The sequence below is a fragment of the Salmo salar genome, chromosome ssa15 (genome assembly GCF_905237065.1).
Source record: "Salmo salar chromosome ssa15, Ssal_v3.1, whole genome shotgun sequence".
Classification (NCBI taxonomy): domain Eukaryota; kingdom Metazoa; phylum Chordata; class Actinopteri; order Salmoniformes; family Salmonidae; genus Salmo; species Salmo salar.
Window position 1 is genome coordinate 93,837,654 of NC_059456.1, and position 14,863 is coordinate 93,852,516.

The 14,863-nt window shown below is 48.6% G+C and overlaps 1 protein-coding gene across 2 annotated transcripts in view; it reads left to right on the forward strand.

Annotated features, from left to right (window-relative positions):
- LOC106572662 (low-density lipoprotein receptor-related protein 1) overlaps positions 1-14,863 on the forward strand; it is a 249,595-nt gene that overhangs the window by 125,724 nt on the left and 109,008 nt on the right. For both annotated transcript variants that reach the window (XM_045696299.1, XM_045696300.1), the window contains exons 22-25: positions 5,101-5,283; positions 8,628-8,825; positions 8,976-9,221; positions 9,685-9,882. In XM_045696299.1, the coding sequence (XP_045552255.1) occupies positions 5,101-5,283; positions 8,628-8,825; positions 8,976-9,221; positions 9,685-9,882 (825 nt within the window). The remainder of the gene's footprint in view (positions 1-5,100; positions 5,284-8,627; positions 8,826-8,975; positions 9,222-9,684; positions 9,883-14,863) is intronic.

Sequence of the window (14,863 nt, forward strand, 5' to 3'; positions counted from 1 at the left end):
ACAGTGATGAGGGGTGATCGTTTGACCGCGGACCCATAGCGGATGCAGGCAATGAGGCAGTGATCGCTGAGATCCTGATTGAAAACAGCACAGGTGTATGTCACGAGAATTTTCAATCCCAATGATAATAACTAACAATTATTAAACCTTTGACTAATTCCCGAGGTTTGTAAGACCCTGGGTTTAATAATAATTAGGCAAAGACTCAGCTTATGCAAAAGGTCTGTAAAGTTTATTCACGAGAACGTTCTGAAGTCCAAATACAAAGAATATGTAATTTTATAACTCCCTACTTACGCACATACCTACACACAAACAGTAGATAGCCTACGCACATACATACACACGAACAGTAGGTAGGATGTATCCTTCTCCATAGTTCTCACCACAGTTTATCACTACCAAGCTAGCAGTTCCATCCCCCCGAGATTACAGGGACCTTGACGGGACTCCCTTTCCTGCCGTAAGTTTCTCAGAGTTCTAAGCAGGTCAGGTCATGAATAGTTTAATTGTTCTCTGTGTTTTCTTAAGACACACACACACATTTCTCTCCCTTACTGGTCTCGACCAAACCTTAATGGACTTAAGTTTATCACTTTAATTCATTATACATGTTACAGAATCGAATGATTACTAATAGTTACGTTTGTCTAATTAATTATTCATTATATTTGTTACATAATGTCATAATTACGTTTCAGGGTTGAATTGTTTAGTCATTACCTTTTTAAGCATATAAATTCCCTTATCAGTGTATTTGGAGGGCAAGTTGGTCAGGATAATATCTATGAGGGTGCCCACGTTTACGGATTTAGGGTTGTACCTGGTGGTTTCCTTGATAATTTGTGTGAGATTGAGGGCATCTAGCTTAGATTGTAGGACTGCTGGGGTGTTAAGCATATCCCAGTTTAGGTCACCTAACAGAACGAACTCTGAAGATAGATGGGGGCAATCAATTCACATATGGTGTCCAGGGCACAGCTGGGAGCTGAGGTGGGTCTATAACAGGCGGCAACAGTGAGAGACTTATTTCTAGAGAGATTAATTTTTAAAATTAGAAGCTCGAACTGTTTGGGCATAGACCTGGAAAGTATGACAGAACTTTGCAAGCTATCTCTGCAGTAGATTGCAACTCCTCCCCCTTTGGCAGTTCTATCTTGACGGAAAATGTTGTAGTTGGGTATGGAAATCTCAACATTTTTGGTGGCCTTCCTAAGCCAGGATTCAGACACGGCAATGACATCGGGGTTGGCGGAGTGTGCTAAAGCAGTGAGTAAAACAAACTTAGGAGGATGCTTCTGATGTTAACATGCATGAAACGAAGGCTTTTTCGATTGCAGAAGTCAACAAATGAGAGTGCCTGGGGACACGCAGGGCCTGGGTTAGCCTCCACATCACCCGAGGAACAGAGGAGGAGTAGGATGAGTGTACGGCTAAAGGCTAGCTGCTGCGTCTGCTCCGTCGTCCGGCTAAGGCCGGTTGAAGGCACACCTGATAGAATTACGTCTGCGGACCAGTCGTGGTGGTACGGCGGGGCGCCGTGTCGACGAAGGGACTGGGCCAGATAGCGAAAGAGGTATTGTAGTTGTGGGAATTTCGTTTGCTAGCCGGGAGATGCGCCTGGCTCAGGGCTAGCTTCAGGGCTGGGTCACTCAGTTGAAGATAGTTAGCTGTGATGATCAATGGTCGGCAGGAATCTGGCATTGTAGTGGAGAAAAACAGTCCGAGGCTGGCAGGTATTATCCAGGCTAAAAAAAACAGCTGGTGCCTGAGCAGAGGGTACAGGCCGCTAGCAGTGGCTAACAATGACTAAATGGCTAGTAACTTAGCTAATTAGCTGGCTACCTTCTGATGAAAGTTTTGGCTATAGGGTCTAAAGAAATAGCGGATCTGTGTCACATTGAGTGAGGTGGGTTACTGGAAGGTATATTTAATTTAAAAATGGAAGAAGAGATTGAAAAATAAATTGGAATGTATACAAAAAAAGTCGAAAAATACAAAAAGTAAACGAGAGGACAACAAACCACGTCTGCACTGCTACGCCATCTTGGATTAATGGGTAATGGCTTGGTAATGACTAACCGGTAATGACTGGATAATGGCTATCCGGTAATGACAAGATAATGACTAACCGGACATGACTAACTGGTCATGACTAACTGGTAATGACTTGGAAATAACTAATCAGTAATGACTAGATAATGACTGACCGGTAATGACTAGGTAATGACTAACTGGTAACGACTAACCGGTAATGACTAGATAATGACTCACCTGTAATGTTTAGGTAATGACTAACTGGTAATTACTCAGTAATGACTAACTGGTAATGACTGGATAATGACTAACCGGTAATGACTAACAGGTAATGACTAACTGGTCATGGCTAAGTGGTAATGACGAACTGGTAATGACTAACCGGTAAGCACTTGATAATGGCTAACAGGTAATGACTAACCGGTAGTGACTACATAATGACTAACCGGTAATGACTAGATACTGACTGACCGGTAATGACTAACAGATTATGGCTAACCTGTCATGACTAACAGATAACGACTCGGTAATGACTAACCGGTAATGGCTAGCCGGTAATGACTAACCGGTAATGACTAATAGGTAATGACTAAATAATGTCTAACCAGTAATGACTAACTGGTAATGACTGCTGTGAGGCTGTGGCGGAGTTCAGAGGAGGCCAGGCTGAACTTCCAAAGCCCTCTCTCTCTCTCTCTCTCTCTCTCTCTCTCTCTCGCTCTCTCTCATTCTCTAACTCTCTTACACACACACACACTCTAACTCTGTCACTCACTCTCTAACTGTCTCTCTCTAACTCGCTCTCTCTCTCTCTAACTCTAACTCACTCGCTGTCCCATCTATGCCAACTGCTGACCCATCTATGTCAACTACTGACCCATCTATGTCAACTACTGACCCATCTATGTCAACTACTGACCCATCTATGTCAACTACTGACCCATCTATGTCAACTACTGACCCATCTATGTCAACTACTGACCCATCTATGTCAACTACTGACCCATCTATGTCAACTACTGACCCATCTATGTCAACTACTGACCCATCTATGTCAACTACTGACCCATCTATGTCAACTACTGACCCATCTATGTCAACTACTGACCCATCTATGTCAACTACTGACCCATCTATGTCAACTACTGACCCATCTATGTCAACTACTGACCCATCTATGTTAACTACTGACCCTTGCCCTGGAGGGATTTCATTATTCCTCTTCCTTAATGATGTCCTTAATCTTCCTCTAACATCAGGCGATGATGTCTGTGAGAACAGAACAGTTCATCATTGTTTGTTTATTACAGAGAACCATTTGGAGACTTAACCCAGTCTAACCCTGCAGACCTACATGTCAATGACTAACTGGCTTAGGTTGCCATATTTAATGGAGTTGTGTGTTATGAATGTTTTTGCCTCTATTATGGAATGGTTAAAGTTGGTTAAGGTTTTTCTTTGTTTGAGGTCTTTTACAAAGGTTAAAGTATTCAGCTAAAGTGACGTCTCTTTCCAATGTTCAGTAGCATTCCATCTTTCTCTGACCTTTGAACTCAATCCGCCAATAGTTGATGTACAGTATGCGTTCTTATTATTCACTTCCAGCTGTCAAAACTTTGCCCTTGGGGCCAGATCACTTGTGTTCATTTCAATCTGGTCCTGTGTGGCTCAGTTGGTAGAGCATGGTGTTTGCAACACCAGGGTTGTGGGTTCGATTCCCACGGGGGGCCAGTACGGAGAAAATAAAAAATGTATTCACTACTGTAAGTCGCTCTGGATAAGAGCGTCTGCTAAAATGTAAATCTTGTGTTTTTGGGCCAGTTTTGTTAAGGGTTCAATCTCTGGGTTGACACTGCTGTCCATAAATGCTCTCTCTCTCTCTCTCTCTCTCTCTCTCTCTCTCTCTCTCTCTCTCTCTCTCTCTCTCTCTCTCTCTCTCTCTCTCTCTCTCTCTCTGTCACTCTCTCTCTCAATTCAAGTCAAGGGGCTTTATTGGCATGGGAAACATATACAAAAATGAAATAAACAATAAAAATGAACAGTAAACATTACACTCACAGAAGTTTCAAAAGAATAAAGACATTACAAATGTCATATTATGTATATATACAGTGTTGTAACGATGTACAAATGGTTATAGTGCAAAAGGGAAAATAAATAAGCATAAATATGGGTTGTATTTACAATGGTGTTTGTTCTTCACTGGTTGACCTTCTCTTGTGGCAACAGGTTACAAATCTTGCTGCAGTGATGGCACACTGTGGTATTTCACCCAGTAGATATGGGAGTTTATCAAAATCTGTTTTGTTTTCGAATTCTTTGTGTATCTGTGTAATCTGAGGGAAATATGTGTCTCTAATATGGTCATACATTTGGCAGGAGGTTATGAATTGCAGCTAAGTTTCCACCTCCTTTTGTGGGCAGTGTGCACATAGCCTGTCTTCTCTTGAGAGCCAGGTCTGCCTACGGCGGCCTTTCTCAATAGCAAGGCTATGCTCACTGAGTCTGTACATAGTCAAAGCTTTCATTAAGTTTGGGTCAGTCACAGTGGTCAGGTTCATCTCTCTGTAGGTGATGGCTTTGTTATGGAAGGTTTGGGAATCGCTTCCTTTTAGGTGGTTGTAAAATTTAACAGCTCTTTTCTGGATTTTGATAATTAGCGGGTATTGGCCTAATTCTGCTCTGCATGCATTATTTGGTGTTCTACGTTGTACAGGGAGGATATTTTGGCAGAATTCTGCATGCAGTCTCAATTTGGTGTTTGTCCCATTTTGTGAATTCTTGGTTGGTGAGCGGACCCCAGACCTCACAACCATCTCTCTCTCTCTCTCTCTCTCTCTCTCTCTCTCTCACTTGATTATCTAATGAAAGTGTGCTTTCTCTTAAGTTGTTGCTTACCATGCTCTATTCCCCTCTGCTGTTGGCTAACTCTACTGTTGCCTACTACTGTGATATGTGGTTGTCTTTAGATTAATGCTCTAACTGTAAGTCACTCTGGATAAGAGTGTCTGCTAAATGACTCAAATGTGAATGGAACTCGGATCTCTCCCTGTGTCTCCCTAGCAACGCGTCCTCCAGGTGGTTGCCACGTGGATGAGTTCCAGTGTCGCATGGACAGCCTGTGCATCCCCATGCGCTGGCGCTGCGACGGGGACACAGACTGCATGGATCTGAGTGATGAGAACGACTGTGAGGGAGTGACACACATGTGTGACCCAGCCGTCAAGTTCAGCTGCAGGAACTCTGGTGAGTGTGTGGTGGCCTTTTCAGCCCTCAAGTGCAATTGGCTAACCATTCTCTCTTCCTGTCTCTTCCTCTTGGCTAACTGAGTGTTTGGACTTTAGTGTTCTAGTCAGATCAGTCAGTTAGGATTCAGGAAGTGTGTATAAGCCAGGGTCTTTTCTGTCCTCATGAGATTAGTCAGTGACAAGTCAGGGAGTCTTCATGCCATAAATAATAGCCATGTCTTAGGGCAAGAATTGTCTGGGCAGACACACACACACACACACACACACACACACACACACACACACACTGTCATCGTCGTGTGTGTAAGTGGCAGGGAAGTCAGGCGCAGGAGAAACCAACTTGGTATTACTGGAGTTGTTATAATAAAATAATAAACAAACAACGAACTCCAAAACCAAAATGTACATAAAATAACATGGGCAACAATACCGTAGCTCACTTCTACAAAATACATGACACAAAATAACAGACAAACAATCTCGGACAAGGACATGAGGGGAAACAGAGGGTTAAATACACAACAGGTAATTCATGGGATTGGATCCAGGTGTGTGTGAAAACAAGACAAAACCAATGGATAATGAAAAATGGATCAGTGATGGCTAGAAGACCGGTGACATCGACCGCCGAGCACCACTCGAACAAGGAGGGGCATCGACTTTGGCAGAAGTCGTGACAGTACCCCCCCCCGACGCGCGGCTCCAGCAGCGCGTCGACACCGGCCTCGGGGACGACCCGGAGGACGAGGTGCAGTGCGATTCGGACGGAGACGATGGAACTCTCGCAGCAGGGAAGGATCTAACACATCCTCCACCCGAACCCAGCATCTCTCCTCCGGACCATACCCCTCGCATTACACGAGGTACTGAAGGCCCCTCGCCCGACGTCTCGAATCCAGGATGGATCGAACGGAGTACACTGGGGCCCCCTCAATGTCCAGAGGGGGCGGAGGAACCTTCCGCAACTCAGCCTCCTGGAGCGGGCCAGCCACCACCGACCTGAGGAGACACACATGGAACGAGGGGTTAATGCGGTAATTGGGGGGAAGCTTTAACCTATAACATACCTCGTTCACTCTCCTCAGGACTTTATTGCGTCAACTTTCTGGCTTCGTACGGCGCGCTGAAGGTGGACGTGAGCGGCGTCCCAGGTCTCCTCCGCGCGCCGGAACCAGTGGTCCACCGCAGGAGCCTCGGTCTGACTCTGATGCCAAGGGGCCAGAACCAGCTGATACCCCAACACACACTGAAAGGGAGAGAGGTTAGTGGAGGAGTGGCGGAGCGAGTTCTGAGCCATCTCTGCCCAAGGCACGAACGCCGCCCACTCCCCCGGCCGATCCTGGCAATAAGACCTCATAAACCTACCCACATCCTGGTTCACTCTCTCCACCTGCCCGTTACTCTCAGGCTGAAAACCTGAGGTAAGGCTGACCGAGACCCCCAGACGTTCCATGAACGCCTTCCAGACCCTTGACGTGAACTGGGGACCCCGATCAGACACTATATCTTCAGGCACCCCGTAGTGCCGAAAGACGTGTGTAAACAGAGCCTCCGCAGTTTGTAGGGCCGTAGGGAGACCAGGCAGAGGGAGGAGACGACAGGACTTAGAAAAACGATCCACAACGACCAGGATTGTGGTGTTACCTTGTGAAAGTGGAAGATCTGTTAAAAAATCCACCGACAAGTGCGACCACGGCCGTTGTGGAACGGGTAAGGGTTGTAACTTACCTCTGGGTAGGTGTCTAGGAGCCTTGCACTGGGCGCACACTGAGCAGGAGGAAACATAAACCCTCACGTCCTTAGCTAAGGTGGGCCACCAGTACCTCCCACTAAGACAGCGCATTGTCCGACCAATCCCAGGATGACCAGAGGAGGGTAACGTGTGGGCCCAATAGATCAATCGGTCGCGGACAGCAGACGGAACATACAGACGCCCAGCTGGACACTGAGGGGGAACAGGCTCTGCACGTGATGCCCGCTCAATGTCCGCGTCCAGCTCCCATACTACCAGTGCCACCAAACAAGAGGCTGGGATGATGGGAGTGGGATCCATGGACCGCTCCTCTGTGTCATACAGCCGGGACAATGCGTCTGCCTTAACGTTCTGGGAACCTGGTCTGTAAGAGAGGGTAAACACAAAACGGGTGAAAAAAAAAATGTACTCCTGATTGTGGTGGTCAGTCCAGATGAGAAAAGGGTGTTTAGCCCCTCTCAAGCCAATGTCTCCACGCCTTCAAGGCCTTGACGATAGCCAACAGCTCCCGGTCCCCCACATCATAGTTTCACTCAGCCGGACTGAGCCTCTTAGCTCACTTCTACAAAATACATGACACAAAATAACATACAAACAACCTTGGACAAGGACATGAGGGGAAACAGAGGGTTAAATACACAACAGGTAATTCATGGGATTGGATCCAGGTGTGTGAAAACAAGACAAAACCAATGGATAATGAATCAGTGATGGCTAGAAGACCAGTGACGTCGACCGCCGCTCACCACTTTGGCAGAAGTCGTGACAGTACACACACACACACACAAGCTTGTTATCTCAAGGGGCTTGCAGTGAAGAATATGACAACCATCTGCTCTCTGAAAATGGCTTTGACCCCTTGGTTGACCCATGCATTTATTTGTTTTATTTTACTAGGCAAGTCAGTTAAGAACAAATTCTTATTTTCAATGACAGCCTAGGAACAGTGGGTTAACTGCCTTGTTCAGGGGCAGAACAACAGATTTGTACCTTGTCAGCTCAGGGATTTGAACTTGCAACCTTTCAGTTACTAGCCCAACACTCTAACCACTAGGCTACACTGCCGCCCCAGTCAGTGGCTTCATGCGTGACCCCTGGATGCACAGGGGATTAACACGGCCAGCAGCACTCACAGACTGAATCACTGTAGTTATTTAGATTTATTTCATAGCAGCAGTCACAGTATGCCATATCAGCCATCACAAACCATCTCAAGGGCACATCTATGTTTCTTTATTAAGAGTTGAACTTGCCAGATTGTCTCTTTTCATGTTGTCATGATGTTTCATTGTCCCTCAGCCTGTTGTATCAATAAGGCCTGGGTGGGATGTTTTCTGATAATCTCCTCAGCCTGTTGTATCAATAAGGCCTGGGTGGGATGTTGTCTGGTTATCTCCTCAGCCTGTTGTATCAAAAGGCCTGGGTGGAATATTGTCTGGTTATCTCCTCAGCCTGTTGTATCAATAAGGCCTGGGTGGGATATTGTCTGGTTATCTCCTCAGCCTGTTGTATCAATAAGGCCTGGGTGGGATGTTTTCTGGGTATCCACTCAGCCTGTTGTATTAGTAAGACTTGACTTCTGTCCCCAGCTCGGTGTATCAGTAAGGCCTGGGTGTGTGATGGGGACAGTGACTGTGAGGACAGTTCTGATGAGGACAACTGTGAGGCATTGGTATGTAAGCTGTCCCACCACGTCTGTGCCACCAACGCCTCTGTCTGTCTGCCCGCTGAGAAGCTGTGTGACGGCACTGACGACTGCCCTGATGGCTCCGACGAGAAACTCTGTGGTAAGAATACACTGTCTCACACTTTCACTTACTCACTCACTCACTCTCCCTACCCATAACCCTACCACCTCAGTCAAGGTAGGAATTGCCTCTAATGTCACATCTAATTGATTACCCCCCCCTCACTCTCTACTTCTCTACCCTCCACAGACCTGTGCTCCATAGACAACGGCGACTGCAGCCACAACTGCTCCATCGTCCCTGGGGAGGGCTTCATGTGTTCCTGCCCCCTGGGCATGGAGCTGGGCGCCGACAACAGGACCTGCAACATCATGAACCTCTGTGCCAAGCACCTCAAGTGCAGCCAGAAGTGTGAGCAGGAGAAGAGCAGTGTCAAGTGTTCTTGCTACGAGGGCTGGGAGCTGGAGACAGATATGGAGAGCTGCAAGAGCACTGGTGAGAATGGGAGAGGAGGAAGAATGGGAGAGGAGGAAGAATGGGAGAGGAGGAAGAATGGGAGGGGGGGTAAGGTAATAGAGAACTAGAAAAAGGTGTGGTCCTGCTAAAATGGTAATGAACTGGAGGCTGATACTGGTGAGGAGAGAGGATGGGGAGGGATAAGTGGAGGGGATGGGGGGTTTGGGGAGAGGAGAGAAGAGAAGAGAAGAGGAGAGGGAAACAGGGAAGGGAAACAGGGGAGTCAGGTAGTGGAGAAATAGAAAAGAGATGGTTTGGGACACATCAGATGGAGAAAATAATGATTGAATGTGTGGTGTAGAGAAGTTCTTCTAAATATTGCTCTTTGGCTAAACTACAGTATTACGCAGTAGTACTACCTGGTCTCTCAGTGGTTATGGTTGGGCCCTGAGTGTTTCCTGTCTGACTATACATCCTGACCTAGAAGAACTTCTCCCCTCAGATCCTTTCAAGCCGTTCATCATCTTCTCCAACCGCCATGAGATCCGTCGTATTGACCTCCACAAGGGAGAGTTCAGCGTGTTGGTGCCTAACCTGAGGAACACCATCGCTCTGGACTTCCACCTCAGCCAGAACACCCTCTACTGGACTGACGTGGTGGAGGACAAGATCTACCGCGGGAAACTGTCCGACAACGGAGGTGAGGCAGTCTCCATTTAATCCAGCTTTTAACACTCACATAGCAGTCAACACAAACTGACATCCATGACAATACAACACATTAATGGAGAGAAAAAAACAAGAAATGTCCTGCGTTCTTAAAGATCTAATATGAAGATAACTACTGTGACTTGTTATTTGGGAAATTAAAAGGATAATGGTAGAAGATTGTTCTGGCAAATTCATTATTGTGTCGAAATCTCTATCTTCTGTCTTAGGAGGGAGGTAAGGGTTGGGAGGAGGTGAGGGTTAGGAGGAGTTGAGGGTTGGGAGGAGGTGAGGGTTGGGAGGAGGTGAGGGTTGGGAGGAGGTGAGGTTTAGGAGGAGTTGAGGGTTGGGAGGAGGTGAGGTTTAGGAGGAGGTGAGGGTTGGGAGGAGGTGAGGGTTGGGAGGAGTTGAGGGTTGGGAGGAGGTAAGGGTTGGGAGGAGGTGAGGGTTAGGAGGAGGTGAGGGTTAGGAGGAGTTGAGGATTGGGAGGAGGTGAGGTTTAGGAGGAGTTGAGGGTTGGGAGGAGGTGAGGGTTGGGAGGAGGTGAGGTTTAGGAGGAGGTGAGGGTTAGGAGGAGTTGAGGGTTGGGAGGAGGTGAGGTTTAGGAGGAGTTGAGGGTTGGGAGGAGGTGAGGGTTAGGAGGAGGTGAGGGTTGGGAGGAGGTGAGGGTTGGGAGGAGGTGAGGTTTAGGAGGAGTTGAGGGTTGGGAGGAGGTGAGGGTTGGGAGGAGGTGAGGGTTAGGAGGAGGTGAGGGTTGGGAGGAGGTGAGGGTTGGGAGGAGGTGAGGGTTAGGAGGAGGTGAGGGTTGGGAGGAGGTGAGGGTTGGGAGGAGGTGAGGGTTAGGAGGAGGTGAGGGGTTGGGAGGAGGTGAGGGTTGGGAGGAGGTGAGGGTTGGGAGGAGGTGAGGGTTGGGCGGAGGTGAGGGTTGGGAGGAGGTGAGGGTTGGGAGGAGGTGAGGGTTGGGAGGAGGTGAGGGTTGGGAGGAGGTGAGGGTTGGGAGGGTGGTGAGGTTTAGGAGGAGTTGAGGGTTGGGAGGAGGTGAGGGTTGGGAGGAGGTGAGGGTTAGGAGGAGGTGAGGGTTGGGAGGAGGTGAGGGTTGGGAGGAGGTGAGGGTTAGGAGGAGGTGAGGGTTGGGAGGAGGTGAGGGTTGGGAGGAGGTGAGGGTTAGGAGGGTGGTGAGGTTTAGGAGGAGGTGAGGGTTAGGAGGGCGGTGAGGGTTATGAGGGAGGTAAGGATTAGGAGGAGGTGATGGTTAGGATGGAGATGAGGGTTATGAGGGAGGTGAGGGTTGTTAGGAAGAGGTGAGGGTTGTTAGGAGGTGGGGATTAGGAGTGGGGTGAGGGTTAGGAGGTGGGGGTTAGGAGGGAGGTGAGGGTTAGGAGGGAGGTGAGGGTTAGGGTTAGGAGGGAGGTGAGGGTTCGGAGGGTGGTGACAGTTAGGAGGTAGGTGAGGGTATGGAGGGAGGTGAGGGTTAGGAGGGTGGTGAGGGTTAGGAGGGCGTGAGCGTTAGGAGGGCGTGAGGGTTAGGAGGGCGTGAGGGTTAGGAGGAGGTGAGGGTTAGGAGGAGGTGAGGCTTATGAGGGGGGTGAGGATTAGGAGGGAGGTGAGGATTAGGAGGGAGGTGAGGGTATGGGTTAGGAGGGAAGTGAGGGTTAGGAAGGAGGTGAGGGTTAGGAGGAAGGTGAGGGTTAGGAGGGAGGTGAGGGGTTAGGAAGGAGGGAGGTGAGGGTTAGGAAGGAGGTGAGGGTTAGGAGGGAAGTAAGGGTTAGGAGGGAGGTGAGGGTTAGGGTTAAGAGGGAGGAGAGGGTTAGGAAGAGGTGAGGGTTAGGAGGGAGTTTAGTGTTAGGAGGGAGGTGAGGGTTAGGAAGGAGGTGGGAGTTGAGGGTTAGGAAGAGGTGAGGGTTAGGAGGGAGATGAGGGTTAGGAGGGAGGTGAGGGTTAGGAGGGAGGTGAGAGTTAGGAGGGAGTTGAGGGTTAGGAGGGAGGTGAGTGTTGGGAGGTGAGGTAAGGGTTAGGAAGAGGTGAGGTTTAGGAGGGAGGTGAAGGTTAGGAAGAAGTGAGGGTTAGGAGGGAGGTGAGGGTTAGGAGTGAGGTGAGGGTTAGGGGGGAGGTGAGGGTTAGGGGGGAGGTGAGGGTTAGGAACAGGTGAGGGTTAGGAGAGGTAAGGGTTAAGAGGGAGGTGAGGGTTAGGAGGGAGGTGAGGGTTAGGAAGGAGGAGAGGGTTAGGAGGGAGCTGAGGGTTAGGAGGGAGCTGAGGGTTAGGAGGGAGCTGAGGGTTAGGAGGGAGCTGAGGGTTACGAGGGAGGTGAGGGTTAGGAGGGAGGTAAGGGTAAGGAAGAGGTGAGAGTTAGGAGGGAGGTGAGGGTTAGGAGGGAGATGATATTAGGAGGGAGGTGAGGGTTAGGAAGAGGTGAGGGTTAGGAATAGGTGAGGGTTAGGAGGGAGGTGAGGTTAGGAGGGAGATGAGGGTTAGGAAGAGGTGAGGGTTAGGGAGATGAGGGTTAGGTGAGGTGAGGGTTAGGAGGGAGGTGAGGGTTAGGAGGGTTAAGAGGGAGATGAGGGTTAGGAGGGAGGTGAGGGTTAGGAAGAGGTGATGGTTAGGAGAGGTGAGGGTTAGGAGGGAGGTTTGGTTAGGAGGAGGTGAGGGTTAGAAGGGAAGTGATGGTTTAAGCATCTCTTTATATTTTGGGTGATTCGGTGTCTTTTCTGGTGTATGTATTTTATTCTATTATGCGGCAGCCAATTTCCCCTTTCTGGGACAATAACGCTTTATGACTACTTTATGACATACCACAAAGAGACAAGGGTAGTGGCAGAAGATATTCTGGAAAACCCATCACTAGCATGTCCAAAGCTCTACTTGTCTGCCTGGATTTGCATCAGCCAACATAGAACATAGAAAAACAACATACGCTGATTCGGTGAGCGAGTTTATTAGCAAGTGCATCGGTGATGTACCCACGGCGACTATTAAAACCTTCCCCAACCAGATACCGTGGATTGATGGCAGCATTCGAGCAAAACTGAAAGCGCGAACCACTGCTTTTAATCAGGGCAAGGTGACCGGAAACATGACCGAATACAACAGTGTAGCTATTCCCTCCGCAAGGCAATCAAACAAGCTAAGCATCAGTATAGAGACAAAGTAGTCGCAATTCAACGGCTTAGACACAAGAGGTATGTGGCAGGGTCTACAGTCAATCACGGACTATAAAAAGAAAACCAGCCCTGCCGCGGACCCACGATGCCTTGCTCCCAGACAAACTAAACAACTTCTTTGCTCACTTTGAGGACAATACAGTGCCTCTGACACGACCCGCTACCAAAACCTGTGGGCTCTCCCTCACCGCAGCCAACGTGAGTAAAACATTTAAACGTGTTAACCCTCACAAGGCTGCCGGCCCAGACGGCATCCCCAGCCGCGTCCTCAGAGCATGCACAGACCTGCTGGCTGGTGTGTTTACAGACATATTCAATCAATCCCTATCCCAGTCTGCTGTTCCCACATGCTTCAAGAGGGCCACCATTGTTCCTGTTCCCAAGAAAGCTAAGGTAAGCAAAACGACTATCGCCTCATAGCACTCTCTTCCGTCATCATGAAGTGCTTTTAGAGACTAGTCAAGGATCATATCACCTCCACCCTACCTGACACCCTAGACCCACTCCAATTTGCTTACCGACCCAATAGGTCCACAGACGACGCAATCCCAATCACACTGCACACTGCCCTAACCCATCTGGACAAGAGGAATACCTATGTAAGAATGCTGTTCATCGACTACAGCTCAGCATTTTACACCATAGTACCCTCCAAACTTGTCATTAAGCTTGAGACCCTGGGTCTCGACCCCGCCCTGTGCAACTGGTCCTGGACTTTCAGACGAGACGCCCCCAGGTGGTGAGGGTAGGAAACAACATCTCCACCTCGCTGATCCTCAACACTGGGGCCCCACAAGGGTGCGTTCTCAGCCCTCTCCTGTACTCCCTGTTCAGCCATTACTGCGTGGCCATGCACACCTCCAACTCAATCATCAAGTTTGCAGACGACACTACAGTGGTAGGCTTGATTACCAACAACGACGAGACGGCCTACAGGGAGGAGGTGAGGGCCCTCGGAGTGTGGTGTTTGGAAAATAACCTCACACTCAACGTCAACAAACGAAGGAGATGATCGTGGACTTCAGGAAACAGCAGAGGGAGCACCCCCCCATCCACATCAACGGGACAGTAGTGGAGAAGGTGGAAAGTTTTAAGTTCCTCGACGTACACATCACGGACAAACTGAAATGGTCCACCCACACAGACAGCGTGGTGAAGAAGGCGCAACAGCGCCTCTTCAACCTCAGGAGGCTGAAGAAATTTGTCTTGTCACCAAAAACACTCACAAACTTTTACAGATGCACAATCGAGAGCATCCTGTCAGGCTGTATCACCGCCTGGTACGGCAACTGCCCCCGCCACAACCATAAGGCTCTCCAGAGGGTGCTGCGGTCTGCACAACATATCACCGGGCGCAAACTACCTGCCCTCCAAGACACCTACACCACCTGATGTCACAGGAAGGCCAAAAAGATCATCAAGGACAACAACCACCCGAGCCACTGCCTGTTCACACCGCTATCATCCAGAAGGCGAGGTCAGTACAGGTGCATCAAAGCTGGGACCGAGAGACTGAAAAACAGCTTCTATCTCAAGGCCATCAGACGTTAAACAGCCATCACTAACATTGAGTGGCTGCTGCCAACATACTGACTCAAATCTCTAGCCACTTTAATAATTAATAATCAGATGTAATAAATGTATCACTAGTCACTTTAAACAATTCCACTTTATATAATGTTTACATACCCTACATTACTCATTGCATATATATATACTGTACTCTATACCATCTACTGCATCTTGCCTATGCCGTTCGGCCATCGCTCATCCATATATTTATATGTAAATATTCGTATTCATTCCTTCACACT